The sequence below is a fragment of the Pseudopipra pipra genome, chromosome Z, assembly GCF_036250125.1.
Source record: "Pseudopipra pipra isolate bDixPip1 chromosome Z, bDixPip1.hap1, whole genome shotgun sequence".
Taxonomy (NCBI): Eukaryota; Metazoa; Chordata; class Aves; order Passeriformes; family Pipridae; genus Pseudopipra; species Pseudopipra pipra.
The window spans coordinates 32586542-32606783 of record NC_087581.1 but is presented as its reverse complement, the minus strand read 5'-3'; the positions used below and the strand labels follow the sequence as shown (position 1 = coordinate 32606783).

At 36.0% G+C, this 20242-nt stretch overlaps 1 protein-coding gene across 13 annotated transcripts in view; it reads right to left on the bottom strand.

Annotated features, from left to right (window-relative positions):
• Nucleotides 1-20242, bottom strand: part of CNTLN (centlein) — a 197996-nt gene that overhangs the window by 104786 nt on the left and 72968 nt on the right. For all 13 annotated transcript variants that reach the window (XR_010426643.1, XM_064641688.1, XM_064641692.1 and 10 more), the window contains one exon: nucleotides 788-913. Coding sequence is in view for 12 of the 13 variants with exons in the window: in XM_064641688.1 (XP_064497758.1) it covers nucleotides 788-913 (126 nt within the window). In the remaining variant the exon portion in view is untranslated. The remainder of the gene's footprint in view (nucleotides 1-787; nucleotides 914-20242) is intronic.

Genomic DNA, 20242 nt, shown 5'->3' with positions numbered 1-20242 from the left:
GTTCAATATAAACAGTTCTGCTTTAGGATACTGAAAACACCTTTCAAATTCTGTAACTCTGAACAAACATAAACAACAAAAAAAGGAAGGGAGGAGAAGGAGGGGAGGGAGGAGAGGATGAATTTTAAATGTTTAAGAAAATATGACTTAGGGTTTGAGTTTTGTGTTGTGAGGCGCAATTTGAACCCAATAGTTTGTACAAAAGGTACTGTATTTCTGAAGCAAAAAAAACAAACCAACAAAAAAACTCCTACAAAAATCTATGAAACAGGGAGAAATTGTAATACATGCTCAATTAAGATATTCTACCAGGGGGTGGAGGAAGGAGGATTGTTTATTGGGGTTTTTTAACAGCATTTGTTAGAACAGCAACTTCTGAGCCACAACATCTAATATTTCCAGGGGTAAATCTGTTTCAAGTAATTGACTTCAACATTTTAAAATACTGGCTTCACTATAAAGAAAAAAAAAAAGTACTTTCTGATTTACTTTACTTCTATATGAGTACAAGAATTTCTCAGAATATATATTCTCAGACACAAACTTTGAAAATGTATTTAACAAGTATGTGTTATTGATGACAGCTCAATTAAACTTCTATAGGACTGCAGGATTACTCACACAATAAAACAAAAAGGTAAACTAATGGAGAGTGCTCCCTTACGCTAATACAGAGTCCATAACAATATGTGTATTTTTAATTTTTAAAATGCCTGTTTATTTTGGAGTATCTTACTATGCAACCTTATAGCAAGCAGGCTTTGGTTTGGATTTTTTTAACATTCACCTTTAGCTGTAGTGTCTTCTCTAAGTTTTCAATCTTCCTTTCAGCTATTTTAAGCTTCCTTAGCTCCTCTGACTCTCTAAAAGGGCTCTTTGGGGACAGAGACCTTGAACGTTTCACAGGTGGTTCCTGGAGAATAAAACAAGGACATGGTTGAACTAGTTGGAACACCGGATTATGAAAGACGTGCAGAATTAAAGAAGAAGTAATTTTGAATACTAATAATGAATTTTAAAAAAAAAATCTGCATGGAATACCAGAGAAATAACAAGCAGAATTACCACAGCGCTACCACTAAAGGTTTCTCTGTGACTCGTTAATGAGAATATTCATTTACATTTACATTGTTTCTTTCAGAATAATGATGTCCCATTAGGGAAGACTAAAGGGTTATAGACTCAGAAATGCAAGAAACCTCATTACAAAGGAGGGGATAGAGGCTGGTCTAATTGCTCTATAAGGGTCCAAGGTTACACTTGATAGGACAACCAGAAACAAGAGGGAAAGGATTTTTTTCCCTTTGAAATAGTTTAACACACTGTGAAGTTGAAGGAACAATATGCTTGAGGAATATAAATACAACAGACAGTAGATCTTATACCATAATGACCATATGGTCATTAACTATAATGTGACTAACTAGAGACAAGAATATGTGTTTATATTATGTACAGCTTCATATAGCAATCTGGAGAAAGAGTATGTGAAAGTAACACTTAAACTGGGCAGCTTTCTTCATTCTATGTCATATGTCCTTATGGCAAAGAAAGAAAGACCTCATCAAATTAGACTTTCAGATTTTCTGAATAACTTTGGTTAAGAATAGAGAAATACTAACATACACTTAATACCAATAAGGTAAAATGTTAATATGTAAATACATAAAGTCAAACAAAAAATTTATGATTATTGTTGTTGCATTTTGCCACTTTCACTGTAAAATAACCGATTTACAGCAAAAGGAATTCAGAATAAATTCTTCTTCAATACTGTATATGTCAACACTTCTACTATTCCATTAAATTGATTTAACCTTAAATAATATCTTAACTAGCAGCTGGTGGTTTTTATTTTGTCCATTACTTTCCAGTATGATACATTTCCAAGATGCCATGGAACATACTTTTCACTTTAAATAGGATGGGTTTCCAAAAAGGAGAAAAAAAATCATGAAATATCACAAAATAGTAATGCCACACATTTTAAATTACGAATGTAAATACTGCCAAGGTGGTTTTGTCATCTGGTTTTGGGATACTTTTACTTCTGAAATGTGCATAAAAGAGATTTAAAAACCCCCAACAAACAACAATTTTTTTAAAAAAAGCATCATTACCCTCACTCTCACCAAAAATCCCCAAACAAATAAAAAAATAAATAAAAAAAAATACTAGGATCTACATATCAAGCTGGCACAGATTCTCCACAATAGGTTTTAAAAGTTTGTATCTAGTTTTACACAAGGGAGTGTAATTTCTTTATTTCTGACACAGTGATCAGTTCATGACAAACACAGTAGTCTCATTTACATTACTCTGAGGAAACAGACAATGACACTGGTGGTGGGTTAACCTTGGCAAAGGGTCAAACATCAACTCTACTGGTCACTGAATTTCCTTCCTCACTAGGATAGGAGGAGAAAATAGGGCAATAAAGCTTATGGGTTTACCATTCACCATCATGGGCAGACTCACCTTGGAGAAAATCAGTTTAAGTTATTGTCATTTAAAATAGATTTGGGTAGTAAGAAATAAAGAAAAAAATTAATCAACACTTTATCCCCCTCCCAGGAGGAGCTCCCAGCTCCCCACCCTCAACTTCATTCCATCACTCCTAACTTCTTTATCTCCTTCTGAGCAGTGCAGAGAGAGGTTTAGTCAGTCCATAACACTTCCTCTGAGGCCATTTTTCCTCCTTACTTTTCCCTGCTCCAGCATAAGGCCTCTCCATAGGCTAGGGTCCTTCGGGATAAACCTTAACAGAGTGGGTCTTCCATGGACCACAGTTTGTGTAAGAGGAACCTGTTCCAGTATGGACTCCCCCCCACAAGCTGCGGCTTCCATGATGGAATACCCATTTGCTGTGGGCTCCTCCACAAGCTTTAGTATGGACATCTGCTCCATGGTGATCCCCTCAATGGGCTGCAGGGAAATATCAGCATTTGGAGCAACTTCTCCCTCTCCTTCTTCCCTGACCTTGGTGTTTGCAGGGCTGTTTCTCACCTTCTGTTCTTCACTCTACATTGCTTATGCAGCATTTTGTTCTTTCTTACACACATTTTCACAGAGGTGCCATCACATGCTCCTGAACAAATGTTGTAAATTATGTCTTTTTCCAAATATAGCATACAGTACAGGATATTAAGAAAGAACATCATACATTTTTCAAAGAAAATGTTATGAGATACCAAATATGGGTAAACCAGAAGGTTTTCAGGGAAATGGACATGATGACTGACTCTTGTAAATGGACATGACGGTTGACTCCTGTAAATTATTTATATCATTCAGAATCATGTTCATACTTGCAACCTTACTAAAGAAATCTCTTCCAAGTTTGCCATATTCTATTCAACCACAATAAAAAAAATAGACAAGGAAGAGGCTGAACACACGAAAAACATCATGACCTCAGTTAATTTAATAGATCAGTTTAAGCCACAGAATTATTTATGGCTCTCTTTCATTTACTATAATTTATAGCTGTTACTGTTACTGATGCCTATATTTAAGAGTGAGACACCATGAAAGAGGCGATCCAACACCATACAAAGTCAAAAGTATAACCTTCAAAGGCCATTTTTGTCATTCTTCCTAAAAAAACCCCACTTTGTCCTACCATAAAAATCAAGAATTTGGAAAAAAATATTTTTCATTTATAAAATCATAATAATAACCATTTATATTTCTCTCATTTTCCTTCCAGGGAAAGATGGTCATTCTGATAAACACCACAAAATATCTGATAAATATTCATTTTAACAAACCTACAAAGAATTTATCCTTCAAATAGTTCATTTAATTAAGAATCCCTTATTCAGTATTTAATAAGGTAAAACCTTCTACTCCCAACAGCTATTTTAACAAGTCTTTGGCAGATAACACAAGAACCATTTAAACAAGCTTCCAGAATTATAAGCAGCGTCAACAGATATTAAAATTATTATCTAGACCCTTGAGCAAAAATGTTTGGCATCACCAGTCTGACTTAGACACAAGGCATTAAAACTACTGTACCTCATGCTTTCTTTGCATCCTTACATTGTTGCTTTCCAGCATATCTGTAGTGCTCAAATTATGATCTGCTAGGTTAAAAGCTGAGTTTTTCAATTTTTCCTGTAAAAGCTCAATTTCAGATTTTTGCACTGTAACAGGGCACTCTAGCTCACTTAAAATAGGTTGTTGAAATACTTAATAAGTTTAGGTATATTGGTAACAAAAAATTAGTAGCATAATGCACCATTTACATAAAACTGCCTAGAGAAACACAACATTAACAATATTACAGGAACATGCAAAATCTGTAAATAATTCTGCTTTTGTAAATGATTCATGATTCCATACTCAAAACCAGACCTCAAAATAATAACTAAACATTTTCAAACCATGACCATATTTTCCACATCTAAATTTACATTCTTAAAATGATTGTTTTATACAGCTGTTTCTTCTGCAGCAACTTATTCTACTATTTTGTACATCACAGTGCATCAAAATTTCTTGACAAAATGTTTTACCTCCTAAACTTGTTTCCTTAACAAAATATTTCACCTCCTAGACTTGTTTCTGGTGAAACATTTTCTGGCAAAATTTCAAGTTGGTAAGTATCACCAGCCTAACAAACATTAGGGGGGGGGAAACCAAAAACCCTTAACTGCAAATTCTGACAATAAATATATTCTTAGTTAAAAACTGCCCCAGAAAGATATCTTTTTAATGTCAATCTACAACACGTATCTGCTATGTCCTTAAATTCGGCACAAATATTGAGGTCAAACTGAAGACTTAGAGAAAAATAGATGGTAATTCTAGATCACGGTGTTACTCAAAGCAGGTATGTCATTTCATTAAACCACTGAAATCCAGGATCCTTCCCAGCTATCAATCCATGCATAGCAATTCCTTGCCATAATACAACACTACTGCACACTGATCTACTTGGCCTAGTTACAAAACCTGTTCCGACAACTCACATTTCACTGGTGCGAGCTACTATAAGTTATATCACTGGTGTCCAATAGCAGACATATGACCAAGAGTGGTCAAATTACCATGGCTTGATGACTGTCTCCTTGCCAGTAGAGTTTTTATGAACTGACTGCAATCACACCTCACTCTGTTACAACCACCCAACAATATGCCTGTTGTGTCAGTCTACGGAAATCACAAAGCAAAATGCTTTACCATAAATCTCCTCCAGGTGCTTTAAGGCTGGGGACACACACTGATCTTCAAATAGCTGTGCCAGACAAAGATAATATAATTCCCAGATGGTCAATGCATCCAGGCAGCTGGAGGTTAGCACCTCAACACTATTGCTGGAAGAAGGGATGATGGAAACTGCCTCCCTAATCAATTGCATAAATTTAAGGGCAGGTTAGTTTAAAAAGTCAATGCAAGTGGCTTGAGCTGACCCAGCTGACCTTGTATTGGATTGATGAGGGCAAACTCATGAAACTCTATTGCCAGTGGTGCTCTGACAGCAATGACAAGCAGCTAGGAAGCAGTCTTTAATCAACAAAACTTGCTCCAGAAGACAACTTTCTCAAGACTAACTAAAAGTTTATTTTATACATACTTTCCCTAATTAGCAAAGTTCTGACAAGGTCACTTCCTTGCAACTGTTTGAGCATATTCTTAAGACAAATACTCACTTCAACAGAGAAGGATTTGGTACAATTACCATTTGTTCCTACCATCTCAAATACTGGTATTCCCCCCCTATTTGAGATGGTAAAATAAGTAAATCAAGTCAAGTATACTGACAAAAATCAGAAAAAGCAGTGTGAAAAAGGTTAAGTAAGCAAATCTCCAAATGAATGTCACTCAAGAAACGAGATAGTCCGAAGTTGATTAAAATCAAGCAAGAGAACACCCTAGTAAGCATAGTATTGATAGAAACAGACTAATCAGCATAGCCATTTTATTTCTTTCTGTGCAGAATATGAAGCTTTTCATAAAGCCTACTATAAACTCACATTTTCAACAAATTAATCACAAATTAAGAATACCATACACTTGTGTTAGAATAACTGCAACTCTTCAAACAGCAAAGAAGCATAGGAAATTTGTTAGAGAGTAAAAGTTGCCCATGGTTTTGCTGACTGTTCCTTAAATAAATTCAGTTCCTCATTTTGCAGTTTAGGCCATATGTAGTTGCAAATAGATGTCATTTCCACCTATGATCAACAAAAGGCCTGTTTATAACCATTAGTTTATTAAAACTCTATACAGACGAAAAACAAAAAAAAAGGAAAGCAGGAAAACGAGAAGTAGACAAGCCAGGCATTCAAAAGAATGAGTCAAAGAAAACTGGACTTCATGTTCGTTTGACCAAAACCTGAGCACTATATACAAGAAAAAAAAATCCAACAAAACCTAAAAGACAGAAATAGTGCCAGTATATAAGTGAAATGTAGTTATGCTTAAATTAGAATTGTTTTTTTTCACCTGAACTTTATTCTTTCTTCTTAAGAAAGATAAATACACTTACCAACTAGATACATCTTACTGATTTCTCAGCTGCATGTAAAAAAGATTTCTATGTGTAACATAACCTTTATAATTTTCTTAGTAACTCAAAAAGGAATCAACAAATCTGTTACAATTTAAATTCATATTACTGTTACTTTAAAAAGTCAACAACTGTTAAGTCTTCATAAAATTGTTTACATTGAAAACGACCTTTAAGATTATCGAGTCCAACCTTTTAACCATGAACCTCATGACTTTAAAGCCATAAGAATAACACTAATTTAGCTAATGACTAATGTCTTACTGTACCACACTTTTTAATTTCTTCTTTAAAAAATGAAATGTAGGGTACTTTGAAACATTCAAGACTGATAAAATATATCAAAACCCTTCTCCCTATATCATGTAAGTTCTGGTATTGACCTTAATAGAACCAATTTGTTTTGAGGTTATTTTTCCACTCTTTTCTTCTTCCAAAAGAGAACTCTAGAAATTGTTATACTGTGATACTTACTTGAAATAAAATACTATAAAGGCACAATTTCTAGTAAACCCCTTATAACGGTCTCTGTGCGCATGTCTATACAAAGTATTTCTTGGAAAACTAAACCAAATAAATACGGTCTTACATCTTAACTTACACCTCAAAAATGCCTATGGTTTTACCCTCAAAATATTCAGTGTATCATTGTTACCTAAACATATCTTGCTATATTATTTGGGTCTAGAATATCCTCAAAACTTGCTCAGTTTTTTAAGTGTACCTATGAAGTTTCTTCAGTTTCAGGAATTCTAAGAACCCAGATGTAACCCGAAGAGATCCATTTAAAAACTGACATTTTGCTTATCAATGAACTCCAGTGAAAGAAGAGGCGGGTATAATTTTCTGTTAAATTTAACATATCCTTTCATACTTGAAAAATATTCTTCTAAATTTCCTAGCCTAGAAGACTTTTTTACTCAAATATCAAGAAAATTTTAAACATTAATTTTTAAGACATGAAAAGAAGTCTTTCACAGAGTTGGATGAAATTTCTCTCTCTGGTCTTTTGTTTCAGATTCATGTATATTTAACTTTATACTACTAGCATTTTTGTTAAAGGTATCTTTGTTTAGGAGGGAAAAAAAATTACTGAACCTGAATTATTTAGTGAAAAGATTTGGCTATCAAGAGAACCTTAATTCCTGCTGTATAAAATACAACTCAATGAATGAGCCAGAGTTCCCAAGATTTATGCATGAAGAAAGAAGGGCATTTTTACAAGAGCATGTAGTGACAGGACAAGGGGAAATGGCTTCAAACTGAAATAGGGTAGATTTAGATTAGGTATTTTGATGAAATTCTTCACTATGAGGGTGGTGAGGCACTGGAACAGATTGCCCAGAGAAGCTGTGGATGCCTCATCCTTTGAAGTGCTCAAAGTCGGGCTGAATGGGGCTTTGAGCAACCTGGTCTAGTGGAAGGTGTCCCTGCTCATGGCAGGGGGGGTGGAACTAGATGATTTTAAAGTATCCTTCCAACCCAGGTCATTCTATGATTCTATGAAGTGCAATTTCATCAGATCCTCAGAAGGAGACATGGCCTTTTCTTGGCTTTTCATTTTCTAGCTTTACATCTGAACTGTAATTTCAGTGTAAACATAATGTTGACCCTCTTCACAGTCTATCCATCTACATGCCAAATGTAGTTTTCTTTCAAGTCTATGGATCTTGGATTAGACTCTACCTATATTACAAGGTCTAGCCTAACATAGTAATGGTTTCTTCTTTCAAAGAGCAAAATCAGTTTATAACATATGCTATTTTATGAAAGATGACGTGTCTGTTATGATATTGAAACTTAACTTACATGCAAAACATATAGTCCAAATAAATGTCAGAGGCTTATTTATGTTTTAAACAAAAAATACAATCAACAAAGTACTTATTTCTACCAAGCAGATCTCTCACTATTCTTACACTTACACAATGAGACTGAGGTGATGTTTTCTGGATGCATTAATCAAGATGAAGCATAAGCACCATCTTTGCCACAAAGCTGTACCACATGGGGAACCATCCACTGTACTTAGGGAAAACAATCCAATACCACTGCTGTCAGCTATCACAAAGAGTACATTCAATGTGGAGAAAATACAGCTGTGCTCCATCACACTTCTATTCTGCATGACTTTCCTGAACAAGCAAAAGAGCAAGTACCAAAAGACCAGATATCTAAGAGCTTCAGAACTAACAACACAGCCTCATGTGTACTTACAGCTCAGACTAGAGGTCACATGTACAATCAGAATGTACAGTATTTTTGACTTATGGCACCCAACCAGACCATGACCCATACCCCCAAGTTTTCTTCCATTCAAAACTCCAAGAATCCGGTGCCATATGCCTTGCAAAGCCACGATGCACAAAATGTTCAGAGACAGTTTATATATAAGAATATATGGCAAATAAGGTTTCTTATTCTGTTACTGAATTACACAGCTGGTCAGCTAAGTCAGAGGCAATGGTCACCACAGCATCATTTGCAAACTCCTTTCTGCAGCACAGAAATCCCATTGTCACAGCCTTATCTCTATTCACTGCACATACATATAGGATGGGCGACATTAGCAAACTCTTGAAGAACAACTTACCCAGCCTGGACCATCTCACCTGTCCCCATGAGCTGCCAAAAGATGCTAAAAGCCAGAAAAGGGTTTACACCATCCATGCACCCTCATAACATCTATATTTGGCATCCTCCAAAATTCACATGAAAATTAATATGAAATTCATATGAAAAAGAACACACTGATCATCTTCTAGAGAAGAATAGGGAGGTGAAAAGAGGATGCAATTCCTTTCTGAAGACCATCAGAAAGATTTCCCGAACCAGGTATGACTGATTTATTTTATTCATTAGGGAAATCAGACCTCATAGTATGAAATTAGTGCTCCAAATTATTGGGAAAAATATGCACTTATAAGATAAGAAAAACATTTTTTGTCTGGAAAAACATTCAGAAGAATCATCACTGGAAGTAACAAGACAAAGCTGGATTCCATTAAGCCTTTTTGTTAAATCAGCCACTCATTTCCTTATGTATTTGTTGGACTGGCAACTTTTTAGCAGCAAGTGCACAATAAAACTGGGCATTTTTCCCATTAAACTGATCAGAGAACAGCAAGCAAAAATTCAACAAGTATTGCTGAACATCAGTACTATTTGCTCTAATACATTACAATTAACAGACATTATAAACAGAACATAACACTACAGAAGCCCAACTAAAGATTGGTTAAAATATCTTTATACACTTGGAAGCAATGCTTTACAACTATGGCTCTTAGAAGTTTCTATTAAGTTTTATATAAGTTTCTTTTTCTTGTCTTTTTTTTTCTTATGAACTCTTACAGCATCTTCTCTAGCATTTTTGTGTTTAAAGAGCTTATTAATTAGTTACAACAAGATTCTACTTGATTCTACTTGACCAAGTACACCAAAATGCAGACAGTCAAGACATCTTAAGATATGTGTGTGTGTGTATATATATATATACACACATATTCACACTGTAAGTTACCAGGTAAGTTTAAAAAAAGCATATTTTTCTGAGTTACATACTCAGTACTAGAAAGCAAAAAATGTAAACCTTCAGCTGTTGGTGAGGCTGCTCCAAAAAATGCAGCTTTGTTATCTGTTGAACTATTACACTATTATCACAAGTAAAAATCAAACCTGTGCACTAATTGTGTAAACTAGGGAATGGGCTTGTTATGCATTATCATCTCCGTACATTAGAACCTCAATCATACTCAAACAAATTCACTAAAGTGTGGTTTTCAATCTGCTAACTATGCATTCCATAATAGCCTGTAATTATTAAAAACTGACAAGAAAGCTACGCCACCTGTGTTTATGTGAAGCCAGGTAATGAAAAAAACAACAACGCTGTCATCACCTCTCAATTCCTGATTGCATTATCAAAACTGTAGCCGAGTTTGGCATCTGGGTGTGACCTTGTTAACTGCTAGGGTAATTAAATTTATTCTATTGGGAAAAGGGATGATAAATTATTAGCAAGAAGATTTTGTTCACATTTTATTAAATTGGCCTGTCAAAGGGTCGGCCAAATTATCAAGGGCCTCATTTATTGGAGGCCAGCCATATTGCCACATCTGTTACAATTATTTATAATTTCAGCAGTTGAAAACCAACTGAGTTAGGCATCCGCCATGTAAAGTAATTTACAAATTATCTGATGAGGGAGTGTTTTAGCTTCTCCCTCATTTCTAGCCAGCAGAAAGCCGCGCTGTAATTACAGAACACGATTAGGTTCTTTAGGGAACTTATCTTGCACTCATAGCCATAGTAAGATGCAGCAAGAACATATGGAGGAGCTTGTGCTTCTACTCCCTGAAGCTCGTGACCCGCCTGCCGCTGAGCCCTTGAGTTGAATTTGAATGAGAGTGCCATGGCTAATGTTCTACACATGCACCATTTATGCCACAAAACAAATCGGATCACTGTTAATTATGAAGCAGCTATAATCAGGCCTTCACATCTGTGTAATGTGAAGCGCAGTAGGCTGTATTCCAATAATGTATGACTACCTTTGGGTCGCAAATTGCGAGCCATATTGCCTCAGTAGTAGTTACTGAATTCAAAGCAAGTCCTTTGATAAAAGCCCATCACAAAGATATTTTTATCCATTTTTTTTTTAAACACAAGCCTTTCTTTATCAGCTATTGACCAGAACAGTTAAAGCATATGGCACAAGTTCATTAATGAACAGTAGCACACAGCACTCTAATTTAATGAAACCACTTGAGCTATAAAAATCAGATTTAGTTAATTCCCCCTTTCTCTTTTTTTTTTTTTTCTGCATTTAGCCTATACCCTGGACTCCAACATAATGTCATGGGTGATCTTGCTGTAAAATATAATTATTTCCTTGTACATTTATAAACAGATTTTATTTTTTAAGAGCCTGAGCATTTTGCAACAGAATGAGGGGATTGAGGGTGCGTGTGTGTATGAATGAAAATAAACTGAATATTGGAAAGAAATGTCCAAGTAGTTTCCTCTTCATAACCCAAAATTTAACCTCATAACAATTAATAGTCCATATGTCATTTCTATTTTAGAAATTATTGTCTGGAAGCTGTCTTCTAACAAAAAAATATTCTTTAATCAGTAAAAAATCTTTCTGTGAGAAAGCAGCTAAACAAGCAGCACCCAGATGGCAAACCAGCTATAGTTTAATTAATCCACTAAAAGCCATTCAGTTTTCAGTAAGGGTAATGTAATTTTGAATAACTGTAGGGAAAAAAAAAAATCACTAAACGTTCTTAAGTTTTATTACAGCAGCATGAATAGTGCCACAATAGAGTAGTTAAAGTTGAGTTGCTCTTTGCATTATAAACCCACATCATCAGTATGGTGGTCCTTTTTGATTATTCTACATTGAAAATAGATATATGGAATGTTAAACTAAACTAAATGAAAATTAATCTATTCTTCAAAACAGCTCTTTTTTTTTTTGTTTCTGTCTTTTTAACACTCTAGAACAGGATGTAGATTAGTTTTCAAAACTTATAGAATCTTCTTAAAGTACACTGCATTTCTTTCCTTTTTAAAAGTAATTTCAAAAGCTGCACAAACCACTATTCCTTATTTTATAGACAACACATGCCTGCATCCTGGCACACCTACAACATTGCAGGTGGAGTCCCAAATTGTCATAGTTAAACACACCCAGGTGTAACTAAAATTGCATTTTATGGTGATCAAGTGCTACTATACTGTGATCCTACTAGCAACAATGACTCCACAGACTCTGTTAGACAAGCTGTAACTCTACACAGCTTTTCTGAGGACAAGCGCCACTGAGTACCCAGTCCTTTGTATGTGTCTATACTATCCCACAATTGTGCAGCTCAAATAAAAAAGACTGTAGAAAAATAACAATACTGTATTTTCTCCTTTCCATTTTGTTTAAAAGACATGTATAAAGGACATCGTTAAATATAGTCTCATGACATGCTAGTATAAGAAAAAACATTTGGAAAGTAACAAATTATTATTGCTGCTTTGACTAAGAAACAACGAGACATATACTTACACTAGTGTTTGTTTTTTTTTTTTTGAAAGTGTTTAGCTGGAAGCTACCATAAATAATTTGCTATAAAAAATAGCAAAAATTAAAATGACATCATTAATATTGAAGATCACATATGTTGTAAAGGTAAAGTTAAAATTATACTTATCTATGTATTTCAAATACTAGAAAATACTGGTTCTTTACTATTATATATTTAAACACGGAACAAACTCAACTTTACAAACTATAATCTATACCTCTCCTTATTATAAAGGTAATAATCACCAAATAACAGTTAGTTTGCAATTAGGGGAATACAACCATTTGAAAAATGTTATTGGTATTTTCCATCATTAAAGACTAATCATTTACTTATATATATAAAGTTATATACTCATATATAAAGTTTTGTCATGTAAATTGGTCAATTTCAGTTGCATATTTCTTTTTCTATTACTTCAAAGCCTGAGCCTTCAAGCAAACAGTGATAAAAATCTTTTGCTTTCCCCACTGTGCTGCAGTTACACAGCTCTAATGACCACTAGCATTTCATCGTGTCCTGTACAAATAACTTTATACTACAGTATCTGTTAGTTGCTTTAAACAAAATTACATTTTGACATCTTTGTGATGATTTTAAGTTATTTTTTAATTAGTTCAGTATTTCTAAAAACAGAAAGGCATTTCTGTCAAGTTTTGATCCATAGAGAGTGCAAGCCTGAGAAACTTTGACTAAAAATAAATAAATTTTCTAACAGTAAAGCCAAAATAATTTTAACATATAAAGCATTTTGTTAGGAATTAGTTTCAGTAACTGAAATTACCATAAAATCATAAAATGAAATTTACAGCACCACACTTTGAACAGGATATCTTCCTCTTTTTATGCTCCATCATTAACAAGAAACAGAAAATTAAGCCTCAAACATGGACTTTAAGTATTCACAGTACGCTGGACTAAATCTAGAACCACTAAAACAAACTATAATTACCCTGTTCAGCTAAGTTTTTTTACCATTTATATTTCAGTCAAAATCAGTATTTTAAAGACTCTACTATAGAAGCCTAATAAACTGAAATCACTGACATACTAATGTTTAAGACGAAAGTAAGTTATACTCTGAAAACAAGACCTGAGAGATTTTTGTGTGGCAATAATGGATGCAGGATTTTTTGACATATTTTCTTTACATATTTCACATATGAATCTAAATTTTTATTTTAGTTACAAATCAGCTTTTTTTCCCTCTAATCTTCAATTACATCTATGGGCAGTTTCTACTTCATTGTTTTACTGATGTTTTCTATTCGAACTACTTGTAAAAACTTCATAATGAGAAATAAGTGCAAGTAACTCTGTATTAGGTAGAATGCCCAGACCTGTCAGATGTTACAGTTACAAATAAAAAAATTTACATGTATCTTAATTACTGTTCTTTGATCAAGTATCACCTCTTAATACTGTCTTTGATGTCTGCACATGCAAAAAAAATTGGAGTTAAGGCGGAAATTACAGCTTCAGTTCAGAAAATATATTTAAATACTTACTATTCACATTGGTAATAGTTATGGTATACTAATTGTATGGCTAAAGGTATGGTATACATCTCAGACCTAAAAATGAACACCAGTAATGAAAAAGAACCAAAACAATTCCATGAGATGAAATTCATCAAGCCCCACAGGCTTATGTCTTGAAAATTATTTAATTTTTTTTTTTTACTGTGTAGCCTGAGCATAGATCCAACTAAAATAACTTCCAAATTCAAAGGTGGCTAATCTCTGAGCAGAGATCAGGCATTTGAGAGCTGCTGAATGCACACATTCTAATATGTAAATAGAAATTTACTGTAAAGCAGACTCAAATTCTTTATGACACATATTAGCAGAATAGGCAAAATGAAATGAAGCAAAAGTTTGCCCTCACCAACAGAAGTGCCATACTGACTAGATTAAGATTACAATATTTTAAAAAGGCATATTTTACCCTTAAGTCAGATATGGCAACACACTTTCTGAGCCCTTTTTAATTAAGAATGGTGTGAAACAAGGCTGCGTTCTCGCTCCTACCCTATTCACCGTCTTCTTTAGCATGATGCTCCAAAGGGCCACAGCAGACCTCGAGGATCAGGACGGTATCTACATTCGATATCGTACTGATGGAAGTCTATTCAATCTAAGGTGACTGAAGGCCCACACTAAGACCTTAAACCATCTTGTCCGGGAGCTGCTTTATGCTGATGACGCCACCCTTGTCGCCCACACAGAAGCAGCTCTGCAGTGTTTAACATCCTGCTTTGCAGACGCTGCTGAGCTCTTTGGGCTGGAAGTCAGCTTAAAGAAGACAGAGGTCCTCCATCAACCTGCACCTCAGGAAGTCCCCCATCATCCCCACATCACCATTGGCCAATCAGTGCTCACATCAGTCCAACAGTTTAATTACCTTGGTAGTCTCATCTCCTCAGACGGTAAGATCAACGGTGAGACAGACAACAGGTTAGCAAAGGAATATAGTGCTTTTGGAAAACTCCACAAAAGGGTATGGCGTAATAAACACTTGAAGAAAAGTACAAAGATCAGTGTTTACAAAGCCATAGTATTGTCTACTCTCTTATATGGTTCCGAATCATGGGTCATCTACCGCCACCACCTGCGTCTCCTAGAACGCTTCCATCAACGCTGCCTCCGTACAATCCTAAATATCCACTGGTCAGATTATGTGACCAATAAGTCTGTTCTAGAGCAAGCAGCAGTCACAAGTATTGAGGCCATGTTGCTGAGAACGCAGCTGTGATGGGCAAGGCACGTCTCCAGGATGAAGGACCACCGCCTCCCTAAGATCTTGCTTTATGGTGAACTTGCCACTGGCTGCCACATGAGAGGAGCCCCAAAGAAAAGATACAAGGACTCCATGAAACAACATCTCAGCCTTGGCCATATTGATTAACATAACTGGTCTAGTCTGGCCTCAAATCGGGAGGCCTGGAGACACACCATCTATAACGGAGCTGTCTCCCTTGAGAACGCACGCAGGATCACTCTCAAGGAGAAAAGTCAACGCAGAAAGAACCGTGTATTGCAGAATACACCATCTAAGGAGTCTTTCTGTTGTGCCTTTTGCAATCGGATATGTCTGTCACATATTGGCCTCATAAGCCACCAGCGTGCCTGTAGCAAATGTGGATAGAGCCTTCCCAAATCTTCGTTCGCGAAGCCTAGCCATGATTTTACCCTTATTGAAAGAAAAAAGAGATATTCTTGCTAAGAAAGCCAATAATATAAAACTCATTTTTGTCTGACTATGATGTAATCTCAACAGCAAGAAAAGTTCAAATCCACTAAAACCTTAGTGCTAATATATGCAGCACTGATGTATACTAGCTATTGAATGTCTGAAAAAGATACATCAGTGCTGTCAACAGACTGTTAGCATGTCACACTGGATGAACTTTCCGCAACTCATGAATCTGAACATGCTCAAGAAATCTGTATTTTATAGCAGAAATAAAATTGCATTTAAACCAACTTACTTTTTTAGGAAGGATTGTTTCAAGGAATGATAATAGGAAAACTTGTAGGTGCCTACATTGTTTTGGTGTCCTGTTAATTAAGCCTCACTTCCAAATCCATTGTTTTCTAATGTTGCAGTCAAGAGATAGCAGAGTAAGTTAGGAGGCTCCTCTTAATCATGTTTAACTTCAGAATTTCACAACTGAACAGAATTATGCTTATCTAACAGTTCAGAGAAGGAGTGATAGGTAATCACCTTTCTTCCCCTGCAGAAACCTCAGCTGTGGAAACACACAATAACCATTACCTTTCTAAAATTTATACAAGATAGTGAAGTTGGTGATGGGAAATTTGTCTGTCATCAAAATGCAGCCAACAATGAGCATTATGATACATTCCGAAAAGGCATACTGTAGCCTTTCAACCAGAGCAGGACTGCATGTCAGTAAAATTTGGGATACTTGTTACAGCAGAATGCAAGAATGTTAGTCAAGAGAAAACATTAAGCATGTTAAGCGCATACTGCTTCAACATCTCTCAACAAACCTAGTAGCTATGTATCCTAATGAAAGACGTTTCCTTCCCTATGAGGCTGCTCAGTAACACTAATCATTTGTCCCACCATAGCCTGGTTTAAGATTAATTGACTGAAAAATGAAGCTTCATACACTACATTTAGCTTACTATATTACATTCATTATCACAAGTTGTCTACTTCTGCTTCCTACCTTATCTTCTACATTAGGATTGGTAAATAATCTGACTGAGCTCATGACAGATCACATGAATGTTCAACTGATATATTTCTGCAAAATGTCCAACTGAACTTACATTCACTAACGAAAAAAGAAATTCTCTATGAAATATGGCAGGAAGCCAACAGAAGGTCATAGGAAAATAATTATTTGCACCCATGTTCACCATTAAGTGAACCATAACTGAATTTAGGACTGCTTCACATTTAGATGCTAATTTACATGGAGTATACTGGTGAAAGCACTTCAAGTTCAGACACCACTGGAAGAAGACAGGGAATAAATCAACAAACAGTAACAATTCACCCAGGCTGGATGCAATTAATTTAAAATATCCAAAGGAAATCAAGTATAAAGTTTAATCACTAATGTAGATTGTCGTTAACTTTTAAAATAATCTTACTTTTGGCCTCAGAAATTTCTTGAAGTTCTTTAAAGAAGAAAAGAAAACTGATCCAAGTCAAATTTTCTACTTGGATTTGAAGTGCATTTCATGAAAGCTCTGTACTAGGAGCTCCTAAAGAAACCCAACTGCTGTATTTTCAAGGGAGAAAAAATCTTACAGTTACAGAATTGCTTTAAATATAAGAAATAAGTAATAGCAATAAATGCTTAGTTTAATCAGTGGGAAAGAGTCACCTGTAGTGTCCCACATGTTCAAGAAACATAGGAAGACTTCCCACCAGATCAGGTTGCTCAAGGCCTTATCCAACCTGGCTTTGAACACTGTCAGGTTTAGGGCATCCACAACCTCCCTGGGCAACCTGTTCCAGCATTTCCACCCTCAAAGTAAAGAATTTCATCGTAATATCTACCTTAAATTTCTCTTCTTTCAATTTGTACTCGTTACTCCCTGTCCTGTCACTACAGTTCCTGACAGAGTCCCTCTCTGGCTTCCCTCTAGATAATGGAAAGTTGCTGTGAGGTCTCCACACAACTTTCTCTTCTTCAGGCTGAACAGTCCCAACTTTCTCAATCTGTCCTTGTAGGGGAGGTGCTACAATCCTCCTATCAACTTCATGTTCCCTCTTGCTCCAATAGTTCCCTGTCTATGTTATGTTGGGGACATGAGAACTGTACACAGCACTCCAGATGGGGATCTCGCAAGAGCAGAGTAGATAGAGGGGGAGAATCTATTAAACTGTCACACAATATCCAGGTTTGGCAATATAGGTGTTGTATATGGAGGAAAGCATTATAAGATCACTTCACAAAGACAACTAACTTCTTAGTTAGTTAACTAACTTCTTAGTTAAGTTCCTTCTTAACTTCAGGAAAAATAATCCACAGACACAATGAAAGCTTTTAAGATAAAAAAATCAAATCACATGACAAAATAAACTGTAAAGAACTCCTCAGAGCCATATAATATGATGAAAGCTCAATGATTTATTGAGAAATACAGCCTGAGAATTCAAAAACTATGATCAAAAGCTGCATGGAGACTAAGTTTATAATGTTTAAAAAAAATCACTACAATCTTCTAAAAGAAAAATGTCTGAATTTCAAGACTCAGGAAGAGGTCTGGAATATAACAAGAGGTAAACACTTCACAGTACTTAAAAGAATGTATTTTATCATTTGTGAAACAAAATTGTTGCATCATTAGATTAAGTGGAACTTTAAAAATCATATGAATACATGTGGCAGTTTGAGCCACATTAGAAATCCAAAATCCAATTTCCAGGCTTCCCTCACCCCTTGCCACAATTTACCCCAACACCGAAGAGAAAACTTTCAGGCCAGAGGCTTCTATAGGGGGAAGGGGAAGTATATACATTTATTTTACACAAATAAATACTATACAAATTAAAGGCAACTATATATATATATATTATTACACTTCTATCAGTCCTTTTAAGCCCCTCCCTTTAACTTTAGTCCAGGAAAAGCCTTCCAAGGCTGGTATGTAATACAGTCTCTCTTGTGGGAGTGTTCGGGGCCCCTGAACACTCCCTACCAACCTTCAGCTCTTTGCTGCAGTTTTTCCTTCGAAGTCAACGAAGATAGCTTTGAGTCTGTCCTCTCATACCTCGGTTCGTAGGCTGCTGCAGTGTAGTCAGTTTATCAACATATGCATCCTGCAATTTCATTCCTCCTCCGGGTTTTCGGCTGTCCTGCGTTTAAATCACTGTGAAGGACATCCTCCGGGCCTCTCTCCGGTCCGTCTCTAATTTCGCCTGGAGGTTTCTCTTCCCCTGGCACTGAGCTGTATTTAGCCCATCCACTTTGGCTCTGCTCCAATGCTGAGCCTTAAAATCCACTCCCACTAAACAGCGAGAGGGAAAACCAGCACCCTTCTGCAGCCTGGCTGCAAAGGGGGGGAAGAAGAGGGCCTGGCCACAAGGCCTGCCTCTCTCTCCTCGCTTACCAGTTGTTTGTGAGTCACGTCCCTCACAAACATACACTCACTCCAGTGCTGTCTCTAACTCTGGCCTAGGCAGAGCTGGGGGGCCACAGGGCTCCCCTCCTCCCCCCGGAGGGGAGGAAGAAGGAGCTCAGCCACCCCCTGGCCTTCTACACCCACACACAGCAGACACCAACAGAAAAAGTGCCAACAGCTTCAGGTGCTGTGATATATGATTTTGAGCAGAAGCGAACAAGATGAGTGGTGACTGGCTCTCCAGGGAACACTGCCCTGGCACCCAATCACCTCCGAGCCCCTGACTCCCGGGGGGGCCATCTCAAACTATGACAGTACAGAATAAGAATCTTACAACAAATAAAATTAGAATATTTATTCTGGAAAGACTGTCAGAACAAATCCAGGAGATACTGCATTCTGTGTTTTTTGTTTTACAGCAGGTTACTATTTACACAAATCTTGAGGAATTAAACACTATGGGTTTTTTTAATATTCAACTTTCTTATTAATATAATCCTTGATTACAGATCTACCGTATCTCACCATGCTAAGCAAAGTTTTATATTTAACAAGCATTATTACCTTAATTATTTTCACTTCTCTACTTAATCAAGGGAAAGAGTGTTAGTAAAACTGAAACTCACATGTACACCTCACTGACATATCTATGGAAGAAACTAAGCAACGGTGTTTACAAAAACAATGTGGGTAGATAATTTCAAAGCCTTTCAAACTCTCTTCGAGTCATAAATTGGCCTTCAGAAAATGTCAGGAGTATACATGTAAGACCTGGTACACTTGTAAGTTGGAGGTCTGTTAGATGGATGTATTTATGGTAATAGTTCCAAATGGCACACTAAAGCTTAGAAATTTTTAGACAAATGCTTCTCTCCACCATAAAACTTTCTTTAGATTCGTGATCTCAAATTTATTTGCATGGTCAGGAAAAGTGTAACAAATCAGAAACAACACATTTCATTTTGATAGAAGAAATTCAGATACTTCACAATTTTTTCAGTGAATTTGTTTTCAGTAACAGTAGCACTATGGTT